The sequence below is a fragment of the Centroberyx gerrardi genome, chromosome 18 (genome assembly GCF_048128805.1).
Source record: "Centroberyx gerrardi isolate f3 chromosome 18, fCenGer3.hap1.cur.20231027, whole genome shotgun sequence".
Taxonomy (NCBI): Eukaryota; Metazoa; Chordata; class Actinopteri; order Beryciformes; family Berycidae; genus Centroberyx; species Centroberyx gerrardi.
Genome location: NC_136014.1, coordinates 6,493,742 through 6,507,357, shown reverse-complemented (window position 1 = coordinate 6,507,357; position 13,616 = coordinate 6,493,742). Strand labels below are relative to the sequence as shown.

Genomic DNA, 13,616 nt, shown 5'->3' with positions numbered 1-13,616 from the left:
AGAACAGTTGACAAAGCTTTAATGTTAAAAACCAACATGTTTCAGCTGCAATAACCTTCATCAGGGTTAAAGTCAACAATAAATATATTAAATGACATTCAAAATGGCCCACAGACCAATCGGATGCCAGTATTTAAAAAAAATAAAATAATAATAATAATAATAAGAGGAGGCAGCATAGGGCTCCAACCCCTGAAGGACATATAATCCCCATTTCACAGTCAGGAACATTATAGTAAATTAAAACATCATAAATTAACCTTTAAAATTAAATTCCTCATGCATTTCATTTCGTTTTCGAAGAAAACACTGAAATGCATTGCTTTTTTTTTAAATATTAAAGCTTTATCCATTGTTCTCCAAAAGTAGCTGATGTTCTTTTTTATTCAAGCACTTGATTGCATTGCATGCATTCGATTCAGCAGATTTTTTTGGGCCTTTGTTAATTTTGTGACAGAAAACAGTGTCTGCACATCCCAAATGGAACTCGGATGTCAAGTGCAGGACAAAAGCTGAAGACAAAACTGAACAAAAGGTAAAATAAAGAAAAACAACATACCCACGCACTGCTTCTTGCTCCTGCAAAGCTTTACTTGTGCAACATTTCAACCCACTTGATATGTTGCATAAGTGAAGCTTACTGGGAGCAAGAGCCAGTGTGCAGGTATTGTTTTTCCTCTGCTGTCGTCAATTTGTTAACCGCAGACATGAGAATATACATATGATCACATACAGTTTCTCATATACATATGATCACATACAGTTTCTCATATACATATGATCATATACAGTTTCTCATATACATATGATCATATACAGTTTCTCATATACATATGATCATATACAGTTTCTCATATACATATGATCACATACAGTTTCTCATATACATATGATCATATACAGTTTCTCACAGGAGCGCAGTACGCCGCAAAGAGAAGCGAGCTGAGGCTGAAATATTAATTAGGAAAATCTTGTTGACATACCTGACCCGTGTGTTCAGTCTCGTCCTTGTTAATCAGGTACATCAGGAAGAACCTGCACAGAGGAGGAAATGTTGAGGCAAAACATTCATGAAGAGAGGAACCTGAATTCATTGGCTTTTATTGTCTTCTGTGTTTGCTGCTGCACTCACAGGTAGTTAGCTAGGTTGTGCTCTTGTAAGGTGTGGGTCTCAAACCCGTGAGGCGTCCGGTCAAAGTAGTCGTTCCCAATGCCGCAGATGAAGCATTTGGTCTGAAAGAGACATTCAGACATACAGTAGGTCAAGCTGACACGAGGCTCTCGCCATATTTTGTCTATGGTCTCATTTGTTTACAGATGTTAACATTTACCTTACATTCTGAATTTTAAATATGGTTCTCATTTGCTGCCATTTCCCTCCATCTCCCCCTGCTCTGCATCAATATATGTGAAAACGAAGAGAACTTTGCATCCAGAACATTCTCCTTCATACTGGAACCTTACCTCCATGTCCTCCTTCACCTGCTCCTGCTGGTCTCTCAGCTCACCAAAGGCATCGATGATCAAACCTATAGGGGGGGTGGGGGGGGGGGAGAACACACATCTCATAACGCAACTATCAAGCTGCTGTTGTGGAATAAACACGATGGTAGGCAGGACAGGAAAGAGAAAGAGAAGCTCGCGTACCCTGAATGATGGCCAGCAGGATGACGATGACGAAGAAGAAGAAGGTGATGTCGAAGAGGATGCGGTAGAGCTCGTAGGGGTCTCCGGCAGGGTCCTCCAGCTCGTCTCCGATGCCGCCTCCGGCCCTCACGCCCACGTACATGTGGAACAGATAGCACTGCAAAGACAGCGAGAGGGAGGAGGAAAAACAACACGGTGATTCACGGCCCCTCTGAGTCACTTAACACAATGTACGGCCTTTTTAAGTGGAATGATGATCGGTAAAGTCGGTAATAATGGCAGCTGTGTGATTCGCAGTCCTTTACACAGCAGACCGAGTAACAGAGTTCAGTCAGCAATGAAGGGTCAGTGTGTGGCTGGAGCTGCGGCCGGAAACTCTGCTCAGTTCTTTAACTAGGCATCAGCACGGATTGAGTCATCTATTGCTAGAAGAGGATAAAAAGGCAGAAGGCGGTGTAAAGGAATGAAGGATGTGTGTCAGAGAAAACGGAGGCGACAAGGCCGATTATTGTTTTCTTGGATGCTTTTAAAAAGGTGAAGAATCTATGAGGTGTTGTGTGGAAGGCAGGAGAATCAATGGGAATGAAAACTGCCGATTGCTTTTATTTAGAGGTAAAAAAAAACAAAACAAAAAGGAGTCATTCTCCAAACCGTACAAATCGTGAAAACATTAGAAAGTTTACTTGTGAAAAATGATTTTCTACTTAGCCAGTCGTCTCCTGTCTGCATACCCCGGTGAAGGCCTGTAGGTCAAAATGTTTTCAGCCATCCGAATAAATGCCTTTCGAAATCTTTTTCCAGTTCCAAACATTTGGCCTTCGCTTTACCGTCGCCGCCTTTTCTTACATTCCTCCCCTTCTTTTTTTTTTTTGTACTTCTAAAAAGGAAGCCGTTGCCAGTTTTAATTAGATTTTCATGAATAAAGGGCTATCGGAGGCGGCCAGACGTACCGTCATCATGTCGTCGCACTTCATGTCGGGCTCGTCCTCGTCCTCACTCTTGTTGTAGAACTTTCTGAAGAAGTTGAAGGCCACCACGGTGTAGAGATACACCACCACCGCCAGCAGACCCACAGTCAGCACCAGCTAGAGAGGGAGAAAAAGATCATCTGAACTTCTGTTTAACCAGGTAAGACGACCAAGAACACATTCTTATTCACAGTTAACGGTGTGGAGGAGAGAGGGTGACACTCTCTTTCAGCGCCCTTAGCTATTCCAGCGATATGCTCTGTCTTATGAACTAGACAGGAGGAGACTAGATGGAACCTGATTCAAACTATGAGCTTCACATTTTTTTCCAGCTTCAAACATATTTTTTCCAGCCGTCCCTTTCACATAAAACAAGGTTCCTACAGTTTCAATTTCTAAATTCCACACTTTTTCCAGACCTTAATTTCTTGATTTGATTTGACCATTTTGGTGTTCAGCATGATTCACGCTTCACGTCGTCTTGTTCCTACTAACTCTCCCACATCGCTCTATGGATGAAGATTCTTCACAGAATTCACAAATATCTGAATATTTTCCAATTTCCAAACTTATCAAGACCTGGAATTCTTTTTCCATACATTTCCAGGCTTTCCAGACCTGTGTAGGAACCCTGATAAAGGAGAGGGGAGGTGGTTTGACAGTTGACAGAGTTGAAATACAAGTTATCTTCTTTTGTGTGGAGTAAAGGCCGCCGTCTCCACTGCTCTGCCTCCCCCTGCTGGCGGTGCTACTCGCCTGCTTGCCGTTGTGAGTGACAGAGGACAGGATGGTGCGGAGCGTCTTGAAGCCCATGGCGATGTCCAGCAGATGGGCGGCGAAGAAGAAGTTGTTGAAGTGCCCAAAGATGGACATGGTGGCGTACCAGATCAGATACAGGAAATACTGCAAGGAGAGAGAGAGAGAGGCCATTCATTAGTGACAGATTGATAAATCAGTTGTTAGGTTCACAGTAGAGTGAGGCTTTTTTAGACGGATGGTTGTTTTTAATGATGCTCATCTTGTAGGAGTTGTTTACAGGGATCAGAGCAATGTTCACAAAACTAAATTCATTTTGCACTTCACATGCAGAGGGACTATAAATCAAATTTAGAAAATGATTAAATTACAGATCAGCCTCATTAGTCACCAACATCCGATATTATTATTAATCAAATTTCTTTATATTTTTTAAGCACTGATAGATCACTTCTTACTTGCCTAATAGTGATGGGAGTGCAAACTGGTTTTAGTCCACATGAGATATACTTACATTGTCAGTCAAAACCACGCCCATTTTCCAGATGTGGTACTTGGTATCAATGGAGCTCAGCCTGTCAATGAGAGTTTCATCACATTGAAAGTCATGCTGACTAATAGTGAAATGTGGATGATAGTGGATTACGTGTGTTAAATTTAGAGCTTGACATTTATGCCTGAATCCAACAAGACCTGAATCGGTTTGGATTTGGACATAATTCTTTTGGGGGGGGGGCTCAGGTCAGGCTATGCTGAAACCTTCAGGCCCGAGTAAAGCCCTAGTTAAAGGGGCAATAATTAAGATTTTTATTGGCCCGTTGCAAAAAATGACCATAATATATCTGCAGGGGGTTGACAGGGTTGATCAATACCAATAACTTAACAATTACTTGGCCAGGTGCTGAGATTTCTGGCTCACTCACTTTCCACTTGACTTGCAATTCCTACTGGCTGCTGATAGAGGTATATATATTAGTCACAGATTACCTAATGCCCCTTGAAACTGTGTGAAAACGAGGGCTCATTTCTCACCAGGACACCAGCGAGGCTTCCTTCTCCACGGTCTCCACAGTGGGATCAAAGTCCAGCACGCTCTTGTCCAGCCCCAGCAGCTCGGCGATGCGCTCAGCCCCGTACAGGTCGCCATATTTGTTGATCACCTAGACACGGGGAGGACAGCAGAGGTCGGCTCCAGCACTCAACTCTCAACTGTGAGCAAGAAAGCTACTTACCAGAGAGTATGTAGCAACACAGAAAAAATAACCGTATAATGTATAAGCCGGTGGTTTTCAAAGTAGAGTCTGTGAGGGGGTTCCAGGGGGTCCCCAGCAAAATTAGGAATAGTTTAATTTTACTAGAATTCACTAGAAATGATCCAAATTAGAGAATATATAAGAATGGCTCATATCACCACTGTTATCTCCCCCAAACAATGTGTAAACAGTTATTGAATTCAATACTAAATAAACCATAACAACAATCCTGACACAAAATCTTATCAAATGGAAGCCTAATTTGTGTCTATTTGAGGGTCCATGACATAAAAAAGTTTGATAAGCCTTGGTATAAATAACTGAGGATAACCTGAGTGTTTTATTTTTACTTTTATTAATTTTTAGTTTTGTTCTGCTGTGAGAGTATTTAAACTTTGTGCTGTATGCTTTGTGTCGAGGACCTCAGGGAGATTAGCTGTCACTGCTGTGTCAGCTTTTAGGGATCCTAATAACATGCGACTCAGCTCGTCACAAGTTATTACACTATGTGGATGATGACCATCTGCTGCGCCTCCGCACTCACCTTACGCTTGACAAACTTGTCCCAGTAGTTGTTGGGGAAGGACCTGCAACGGAACGTGTAGAAAAAAACGATCTTGACTCGGCTGAGCGGTGATTACATCTGATAAAATGCATCTAATACAGAAGTTTCATTTAGTCATTAAAATTGGACTGGAGGAGTTTCCTTCCAAAATTAGATGGGGCACCTACGAGATTATTGGCATGATATTAAAACTTTATGGATATCATTACAGCCATTCAATATCTTGGGACATTTATTTAAATGTGTAATATCATTAGGGATGGGATCATCTGCATTTCAGAGTCATATTTATAGGTAATATGTTCTTTCTCAAATGGATCTGTAGCCTTTTGGAATGAAATCCCTCATTTATGATTTTATATCCTGAAATGGTGGCCATTCCTCTCGGTTTCAGGCGTTATCTCGGATGATTGTATTGTATTCGCATAGAGCAAAAAGTGACTCACGTGGTGTTGATGACCAGTCTGTCCCACTGGCCCATGATGTCATCGTCGGAGGGCTGCTCGGTGATGTACAGACCATCAAACTCCAGCTTCCGGGCGATCTCCTTCTCCCTCTTGAACACCACTACGGGAACCTAAGGGGGCGAGAGGGGAGATGTAAAAAAGTCTTTCATTGCAAGAAAAGAGAGCGGGAGAGATCAAGTGAGAGAGAGAGAGAGAGACTGTTAAAGCAGTAGAACTAGCGATATGATTATCTTTACCTTCAGTAAGTAATACCCGACCAGACAGACGAGGGAGATGACGGTGTGGAATATGGCCAGGAAGCGGAGGGTCGGCGCCATGTAGCCGGTGCTCTCCTGGAGGACAAACTCGTCCATGTCGAACAGCGTGTCCTCGTCGTCCTCCTCGTCGCTGCTGGCCCAGGGGTCGTCCTCTTCGTCTTCCTCCGCAGCCTCAGCAGTGACCTGAAAGAACGAAGGACACACCGCGCATACAATCAGTCATGTCCCTAAAGGAATACCTTGGCGTTGTGTGTTTTTTTCTTCATTAGACAATTGTAACATTTTGGGGAAAAGGCTTCTACCTTTGTCCTTCAGTTTCCCTAAAATGTTCAGGTTGCTTTATTACCTTGTAGAAGAGCAGAATGAAGTTGATGGCGAAGCACACAAACAGAGCCAGGAAACGGAGGTTGTAGAAGTTACGGGCCAGGTAGTTCTGTAAGCACGAAGTTTGATTAATGATCAAACCGACTGCTGACTGTGCTTTACAATTGTCTATGAGCATTTCAGAGCCAATGAATGCAGATCACGGCTCAGTGGGAACCGGAATGCTCGCAAAACCAAACAGTACCGCAGGATTGGTCTCCAGTAAAGACACTATGAAACTGTTTACATGAAGGAACAGTGTCAGGGCTCACCAGCAACTTGGTCACATAGACTTCCAGAACAGCGAAGACAGTCAACATGAAGGCAGGCGACTGCTCCTTAGAGTGACCTGATATGGACTTGGGCTTCTCCTCCACCACCGGCTCCTTAGACTCCTCCTCCTTTGGTTTATCCTCCTTCTCCTGATTCTCTGTGCTGTATAAGTGAAGTTTGTTTATACTTTCCAGTGCTTTTTAGGGGTCCAGCCACATAGTGCTGGAACCCTATTGTTTTTGTACGGATTATTATTATGCCGTTTCTTCTTCTTTTTCTTCTTCTGCCCTACCTGAATCTCACAAACCGTAAGATCTACAGCAACCAAACTTGGCAGATAGGTCCAGAGTCTCAGCCACTACTCAGGCAACAAAAACCAAGTCAATTGGCCGCATGGTGGCGCTATAGCAAGCAACTTTACGTTTTGGCCTATAACTTCTGGACCATAAGTCATAGAAGCAAGATTCCTAGGCTCATTCCGCATCTATCCATATAGGCCCCGCCCATTTCCACCTGACTACATTTTCTGACATTTTGCATTTTGTCCAAAATCAAGCAGTTTTTTGATATTCCATACCGTTTTGCTACAATTGGCTTTCAAAATTTGTAGGCGGGGCCAAATATACAAAAATTGCCATAACTCATGAACGCTTAACCAAATTTGGTACACATGTGCATGGATCAACTCTGAGGTAGCATGCAAAATTTGGTGCCATTTCACCCATAGGTGCCGCTCTAGCAACATCATAACTTTAAATGACCATGCACATCCATTGTATTTATATCTCAGTCACTGTATACAGTACAAACTCTGTTCAAATTTCAAAATACTCAACATGCCACAGGGATCACACTTGCACATTGCCCCACATGACACATTCACCCCAGAGTTCATCAGGTGCTTGGACCCCGCCAACTGGCGCTTGCAGCTATATTTGTTTTGTGTAAATTATTTTTCCCCTCATTCAATTTTACTCACTCTGCTTTCTCTGGTTCAGACTCCTGAGTCTCAGTGGGCTTAGCAGCGGCTTTCTGCGTGGAAGTGCGACACAAATTCATGAGCTGAGAGGGATTGAACGGAAGTGATACTGTAAAACCATCCCGCATGGATTGATCATCTTAAATCATGGATCATATAAATTCAATAAAATCTTGCTCATACATGAAATTTGTGAATACCTTCTTGTGGTCGGCAGTGGAGGAGTCGGCACTTAGCTCAGAAACGTCGCCCAGGCCGTGCTCCACATGTTTTCCTCCTTCCTTCTTGGGCGGCGGATTCAGCATCTCCATCATCATGTCAACCTCTGCTTTGTCAGCCGGCGGCGCCATGGCTAGATCTATGCTTCCCGATGATTCGCCCGCCTCCACTTTTTCCCCTTCTATCGCATCGCCGTGGATACCAAACTGGGTCGGGTCAGGCATGTTGCCCAGGATGTCCGTCACTTTTATGTTCTTGGCTCCCTCGACCAAGCCGCCGCCGAACATGGAGGACCAGATGAGGTGGAAGAAACCAAAGATCAGGCTGTAGATTCCCTTGAAGAAGCCGGTGAACAGCATCCAGAAGAAGGAGAAGAAGCCCACGATCATCTCCTTGATGCTCAGCTTCTTGATCTTCTTGAACTGCTTGCGCATGTTGCTGATGGAAACCATTTGGCGGACACTGGCGATCTTCTTCTTGACCGAGTGGCATGCCGTGGTGAAGGCTGAGGCGGACTCCAGAGCGCCGTCTTCCTCTTCACCGGTCAACTCCTCCAGGATGCTGTGCCCGTCCTCCTCTTCCTCCTCCTCGGGTCGCTCCACCACGTCTGGCTCGGAGATCTGCGAGGCCAGCTGCATCTCAAATATGGTGTCCTCGCAGAAGTTGACGAACATCTCCATCTTCTCGCTCTCTCCGCCCTCGTTGACCACGTCAAAGATGAACTGGCGCTTGGACTCTTTGACCTGCGGCTTCTCCCACTGCTCGCGGCTCGATTCGCTGATCTCGAAGTACACCCGCTCGATGCGCTTCGCACTGCCCATGATCTCAATGCGCCCCAGATAAGGCTCAAAGTAGCTCAGCACGCTCTCCGCCAGGTCCAGGAAGGTCGCCAGACGGGAGTCGTTGGGCATGTGCTCAGACAGGTTGGTCAGCAGCACGGCCACGTTGAAGCCGATGTCTTTGGCCGGCTCGTGGAAGCGCTCCACAAACTCCTCGTAGTTGAACATGTCATTCTCATCAGCCTCTGCGCAGGAAAGCAGGAACTCGATCTCCGACTGGCTGTACTGCTTCTGGTTCTCCATGGACTTCTGGAACTCCTTCTTGGAAATGATGCCCTTGCAGTCGGGGTCGTACTCCCTGAAGTTGTCGGAGGTTGTCAGGTCCTTCAGCTTGAGGAACATGTCAAAGAACTTGAGGATCATCTCCACATTATTGGAGGACTCCATCAGAGTGTCAACCATCTGCTTTCCAATTGTTCCATTCACCACATTACCTAGAGAGGGAACGCACACAGACTTTAGGGTTTGCCATTCATGTAGCATTTTCATCCACAAGCTATGGCATCTTTCAATGTGTGGAGTAATTACAGAAAAAACACAATCAGTTGGTTTATAACATTTGTATTCCACATTTACTGTACAAGCATAATATATTCATATGTATTTTCAACAGCTACAACCAACAATGATTCCTGTTGTCCCTTAAGTCATCCCTTTGAGATGCAACAACAGCTTCAGGCTCTCACCCTCCAGCAGAGACAGCATCATTACAATCATGTCCTTCTGCAAATCCATCAGCTCCTTCAACAGCTCAATCTGACTGGAGTCCTGCGAGGAGATCAAATTTTCACTCATAAATACATGTTGTTGTTGCCTAAATGACAAGATGAAAACAGCTGCAAAGTTACTTTTGTGAATGTTTTCAAAAGTATATCCTTTTTCCAACTTCTTTACCTGCTTTTTCTAACGTAACACGCAAAACTGTAATTGAAGATGCTTTAAAACTGCAAGGGGTAGTGTACCTGAGACAGCTTCATCTGCATGTTGGCAAATACATGCAGGAAGCCAACAACTGCATCCCACAGTCTGCTGTGAGCTAGACTCTGCTGGTTCCCAATGCAGGGGCCCTGAAGGAGGACGAGCAGGACAGGGGGATGATGGGAAAGAGGAGAAAACAAGAACAACATCATGAAAAAGAAACCCTAGCCCTGAAAGACATTTCAGCTTTTATACTGTAGATTCACTGTTGCCGCTTGAGGTCTCATCCTCAGGTCTTACCTGAATATACTCAGTTAGTGAGTTGAATATCTGCTTGGCCACAGATAAAGCTCTGGAGAAGTTGACTTGTCCAGTCTCATCGATGATGTCTTTGCCAGAGTAGTACCAGTAGAAGTCACTGATAGATTCCTGAAGAGCAAGATCACATTAGTATAGTGCTGAAAATGAGAATGAACGACGACAATGACGATGATGGTAGTGTGTGTGTGCATTTTTGTGGGTGTACATTTGTTTTTCACACACCTGAAGGCGTAGCAGATAGTCCACAGTGCTAATAATGATGTTGACTGTAGTTGTATTTCCAGTTTGGGTTCTCAGGAAGTTCTGGAAATCTAACACGGGAAACATTCTCTCATTGACCAATGTTTATGAGGTGGGCAGAGCTAAGCTTAAAATTCATAACATATACAAATAAGGCAATACTAGTATATTTGATGGAAATGAGTTTGAAGATGTCCTCACCTCCATTGTGGCCCTCACACAGAAGTTGCAAAAACCGGAAGAGATCTTTAGTAAACTCATCATTCTGTAGCACCTTGGAGCCTTGGGAGAAAAGAGACATTGGTGAAGACAACGCCGAATTCATACAGAGTCATTTAATAAGTCATTATTAACACAATATGATCTCTAATAATATGTGAAACTGCCCTCGGATGCCTTCAATCTGAGACAGGCAGGACAGGTTTCATGTTCCAAACATTTTTGAAGTCCAGGGCCTTTAGATTGCAGGTTCAAATCTGAATCCAAAGTGCTGATTGTAAAAATGCTCTTTCATCAACAACAGTGAAACACCAGGACATTTCAATAAGCTGGGGGTAGCCAGATAACTTTCACATGTAGGGCAAGATTGGCCTGATGAGGGACTTCATTTCAGAAAAGAGGACAGACGTGGTTACGTTACCCTCTTTGAATCGACCAGATACTCCATTCGACAGAGCTATGACAAAATGAGCAAAATACATTTCTGGAGGCAGATAATACCATGTGAAAGTTAAACATCTGTATGGAAACCAGCTTTGTGAAATAGGCCCCAAGTCCAAAGCAAGACAAAGCTTTGCTTAGGCTGTGGATGAGTCCACGAACCTTTAGTCACACCCTTAGGAGATGGTATTGATAGCCTCAGAACCAGAGATTTGAGCATCAGTAATAGGATTTGCATTAGTACATGTTAACATGGAGGAAATGGTAAACTCACACAAAGGACAAGCAATGGATTCTGCAGATCCACGTTTTGTGTACACTAACAATCAGCATGCATAGTGTGTCCCTACAGACCAGAGCTCTTGGTTAATGCATCTGGGCATGGGAGAGGGAAGGGCTGGGTATCAAATAAAGCAGGGTGTATGGACCACAGATATGGAGGAGACATTCAGGATGGTAGCATAGCCATATGAGGACAATCTAAATTTGCTATTTACCCCGCTGAGATTGGACTGCCATCGATGGGTTTTAAAATGACAGGAAGGAGACAACCAATACACGTAGACATAAGTAAAAAAGAGAGGACATTGAATTACAATACGAAGAAGAGAGATATGAAGACATCGGCTACGAGTGAAAAGACAACGTCATGCAGTTAAAAAGAAAAAAAACTTGTTTTAGGAGGGACGATTGGGGGGAAATTATAGGACGCCTGCCTGAGTTGTGTCTGTGTTGCATCTTGGACGAGATGTGTACCAAATTCGGTCACGGTGAAAAAAATCTTAACAGTAACAGAGACACAAGGAGTAACAGTGAATTGTTAAAGACAGAATTTGGTGAAAATGTACAGCAGAGGACTGAAGGATGAAGAGACGGGACATAGTTGGATGTGAAAAGTGCCAAGTGAAGTGAGTGTGCGGCAGGTTCAGGAAAGATGCGGGGCCTTGTGTTAATGCTGGACCGGGTCCGCTGTGGCTCCACATTTCCTACTGATAGAGGCCCAGCACAGATCCCTGCTCTCACACAGACGACAGGACACACCCTGCATCAAAATATCCCTCGGCGAGGCCGCTGCTGCTTGTGATACAGTGAATCAGGATGGCATTTCGTGTGTGATGATTACGCTCCTCGATGACGATATTCCAGTACACATTTCCCCTTACATTACAGCAGGGAAAAAAGCCTCTGTAAATATTATGACATATTATGAAGTAAAATCTACCAGACCACCTATTGCATCTGGCCAATCTCTCTCTACTCCTCTGCCTGAACAGATATATACAGTGATGTAGTGGTAAGTAAACTATGAAGTCCAGTTGGCGATCATCATAAGGTGAACAACAATATGTATAATAATTATCCCTGGAATAAACATTAAAAAAGACTTATTTTCATGTAACTTACATCAGTCTGAGACGATTTGCTACAATCTATACTAAAAATTTGTATAATAAAGATACAACTGAAATCTTAAAAAGCTTGTGATAGCTTGACAAGGTGGGTAAACTCTTGTTTCACCAATAAAAAGGTAGGTAAACTGAGTTGACAGAAGGCGGGTTTACACTCCACTACATCCCCGGATACATGCTGCGTAGTACAAGGTACCATAATATATTCCCAACTCACTCCTGCCATGTTGACTGGAAAAGAAAATGTTAAAAACACTGCATTGATCGCTTCGGCGACTCCGGGACTGTAGCGCAAGCAGTAATTATGTTCACTCATCAAAATTCACATGACTGGCAATGCAATTTGATGTTTGCTTCGTCTACCATCGCGATTCAGAAACTAAAAGTTAGACACTAGCATGTACTAAAAGCTTTTACTGGACACTGAGGCACTGCGACAGAGATCTGAGGAGAGACAATGGCGAAAGAGACATACAGTAGCGATGGTTCAGCATTAGCTATGTGAAGGAAAGAGGGCTCAATTAAACAGTATCTTTATGTTCTTTTGTTCTCAGGAATGAAATCACTTCTACAGGTGCTTCAACAACAGGCATCTACTGAACTTCGAGAGAAAACAGCAGCCAAAGCTTGGAGCTAAGGAGCGATCCTGATATCAAATGGTGAATCTAATTTGACTCGTCTTCACTTACTTGATCCTTCATCTGTCACCATCCCAAGTCCTTCTGCTTTGTTCTGCCTCTCGAATGCATTCAAGTCCAGGACACTAGGGGAAGAAATTCAAAAGTCAAACGCGGGGGCTTGATGTCTGGGCAGCAGTTCCCTCTCCTGTGCTGCGGTGTGGTTAATGTCACACTCACCTGCAAGACTGCATGAGTCCTGAGAGACTCTTGAAAAACCCTGCGTCTCTTTTCTCTTTCAGGTAATCAAGCATTTTCTGGGATAAGAGAAGAAAGAAAGCATTAACAAACATCCTCCAGTAAAAATCACCTGCTATACATTACAGTACAGCTTAGTAGGTACACTCTGAACTTAAACTATCTTGTCTACTTGTAAAACTAACTATGATAAAATTAAAATTTAGGTGATATTTTTATTTTTTGTCTTTTTGTTTAGGTTTTGGGTAAAAAGATTTTAATTTTTGGCAATATTTACTTAACGCTAATTGAAAAATTCATGTAAGTAAATGTTAAACAGAATTTAAGATGTATTGTGTATTACACAATACCTGTTGCAAACATATATAAAAAACCTATTTTTAACTTATACCTTTAAAAAATACCATCCCTACCAAAAATACTAAAATTACAACTGAAACTAAATAAAACCTAAACTAAAACTAAACATTTGTTTAAAAAAACATAAATAAAAAACTAACCTAAAACTGACCAACCCACCCTGAAAACTAAAACTAAACTGAAATTGAAATAAACATTTACAACTATATAAAAACAAAAACTAATGAAAAATCTGTACTATACAAAA

General features: G+C 43.0%; 1 protein-coding gene across 1 annotated transcript in view; it reads right to left on the bottom strand.

Annotated features, from left to right (window-relative positions):
* Positions 1–13,616, bottom strand: part of ryr3 (ryanodine receptor 3) — a 123,393-nt gene that overhangs the window by 1,182 nt on the left and 108,595 nt on the right. The window contains 22 exon segments of the mRNA XM_078289846.1: positions 984–1,035; positions 1,133–1,233; positions 1,465–1,529; positions 1,648–1,804; positions 2,598–2,732; positions 3,372–3,518; positions 3,886–3,946; positions 4,404–4,531; positions 5,169–5,211; positions 5,636–5,766; positions 5,893–6,096; positions 6,194–6,346; positions 6,549–6,711; positions 7,529–7,611; positions 7,729–9,020; positions 9,273–9,354; positions 9,549–9,653; positions 9,805–9,933; positions 10,048–10,136; positions 10,267–10,347; positions 12,824–12,897; positions 12,992–13,068. Coding sequence (XP_078145972.1) covers positions 984–1,035; positions 1,133–1,233; positions 1,465–1,529; positions 1,648–1,804; positions 2,598–2,732; positions 3,372–3,518; positions 3,886–3,946; positions 4,404–4,531; positions 5,169–5,211; positions 5,636–5,766; positions 5,893–6,096; positions 6,194–6,346; positions 6,549–6,711; positions 7,529–7,611; positions 7,729–9,020; positions 9,273–9,354; positions 9,549–9,653; positions 9,805–9,933; positions 10,048–10,136; positions 10,267–10,347; positions 12,824–12,897; positions 12,992–13,068 — 3,552 coding nt within the window.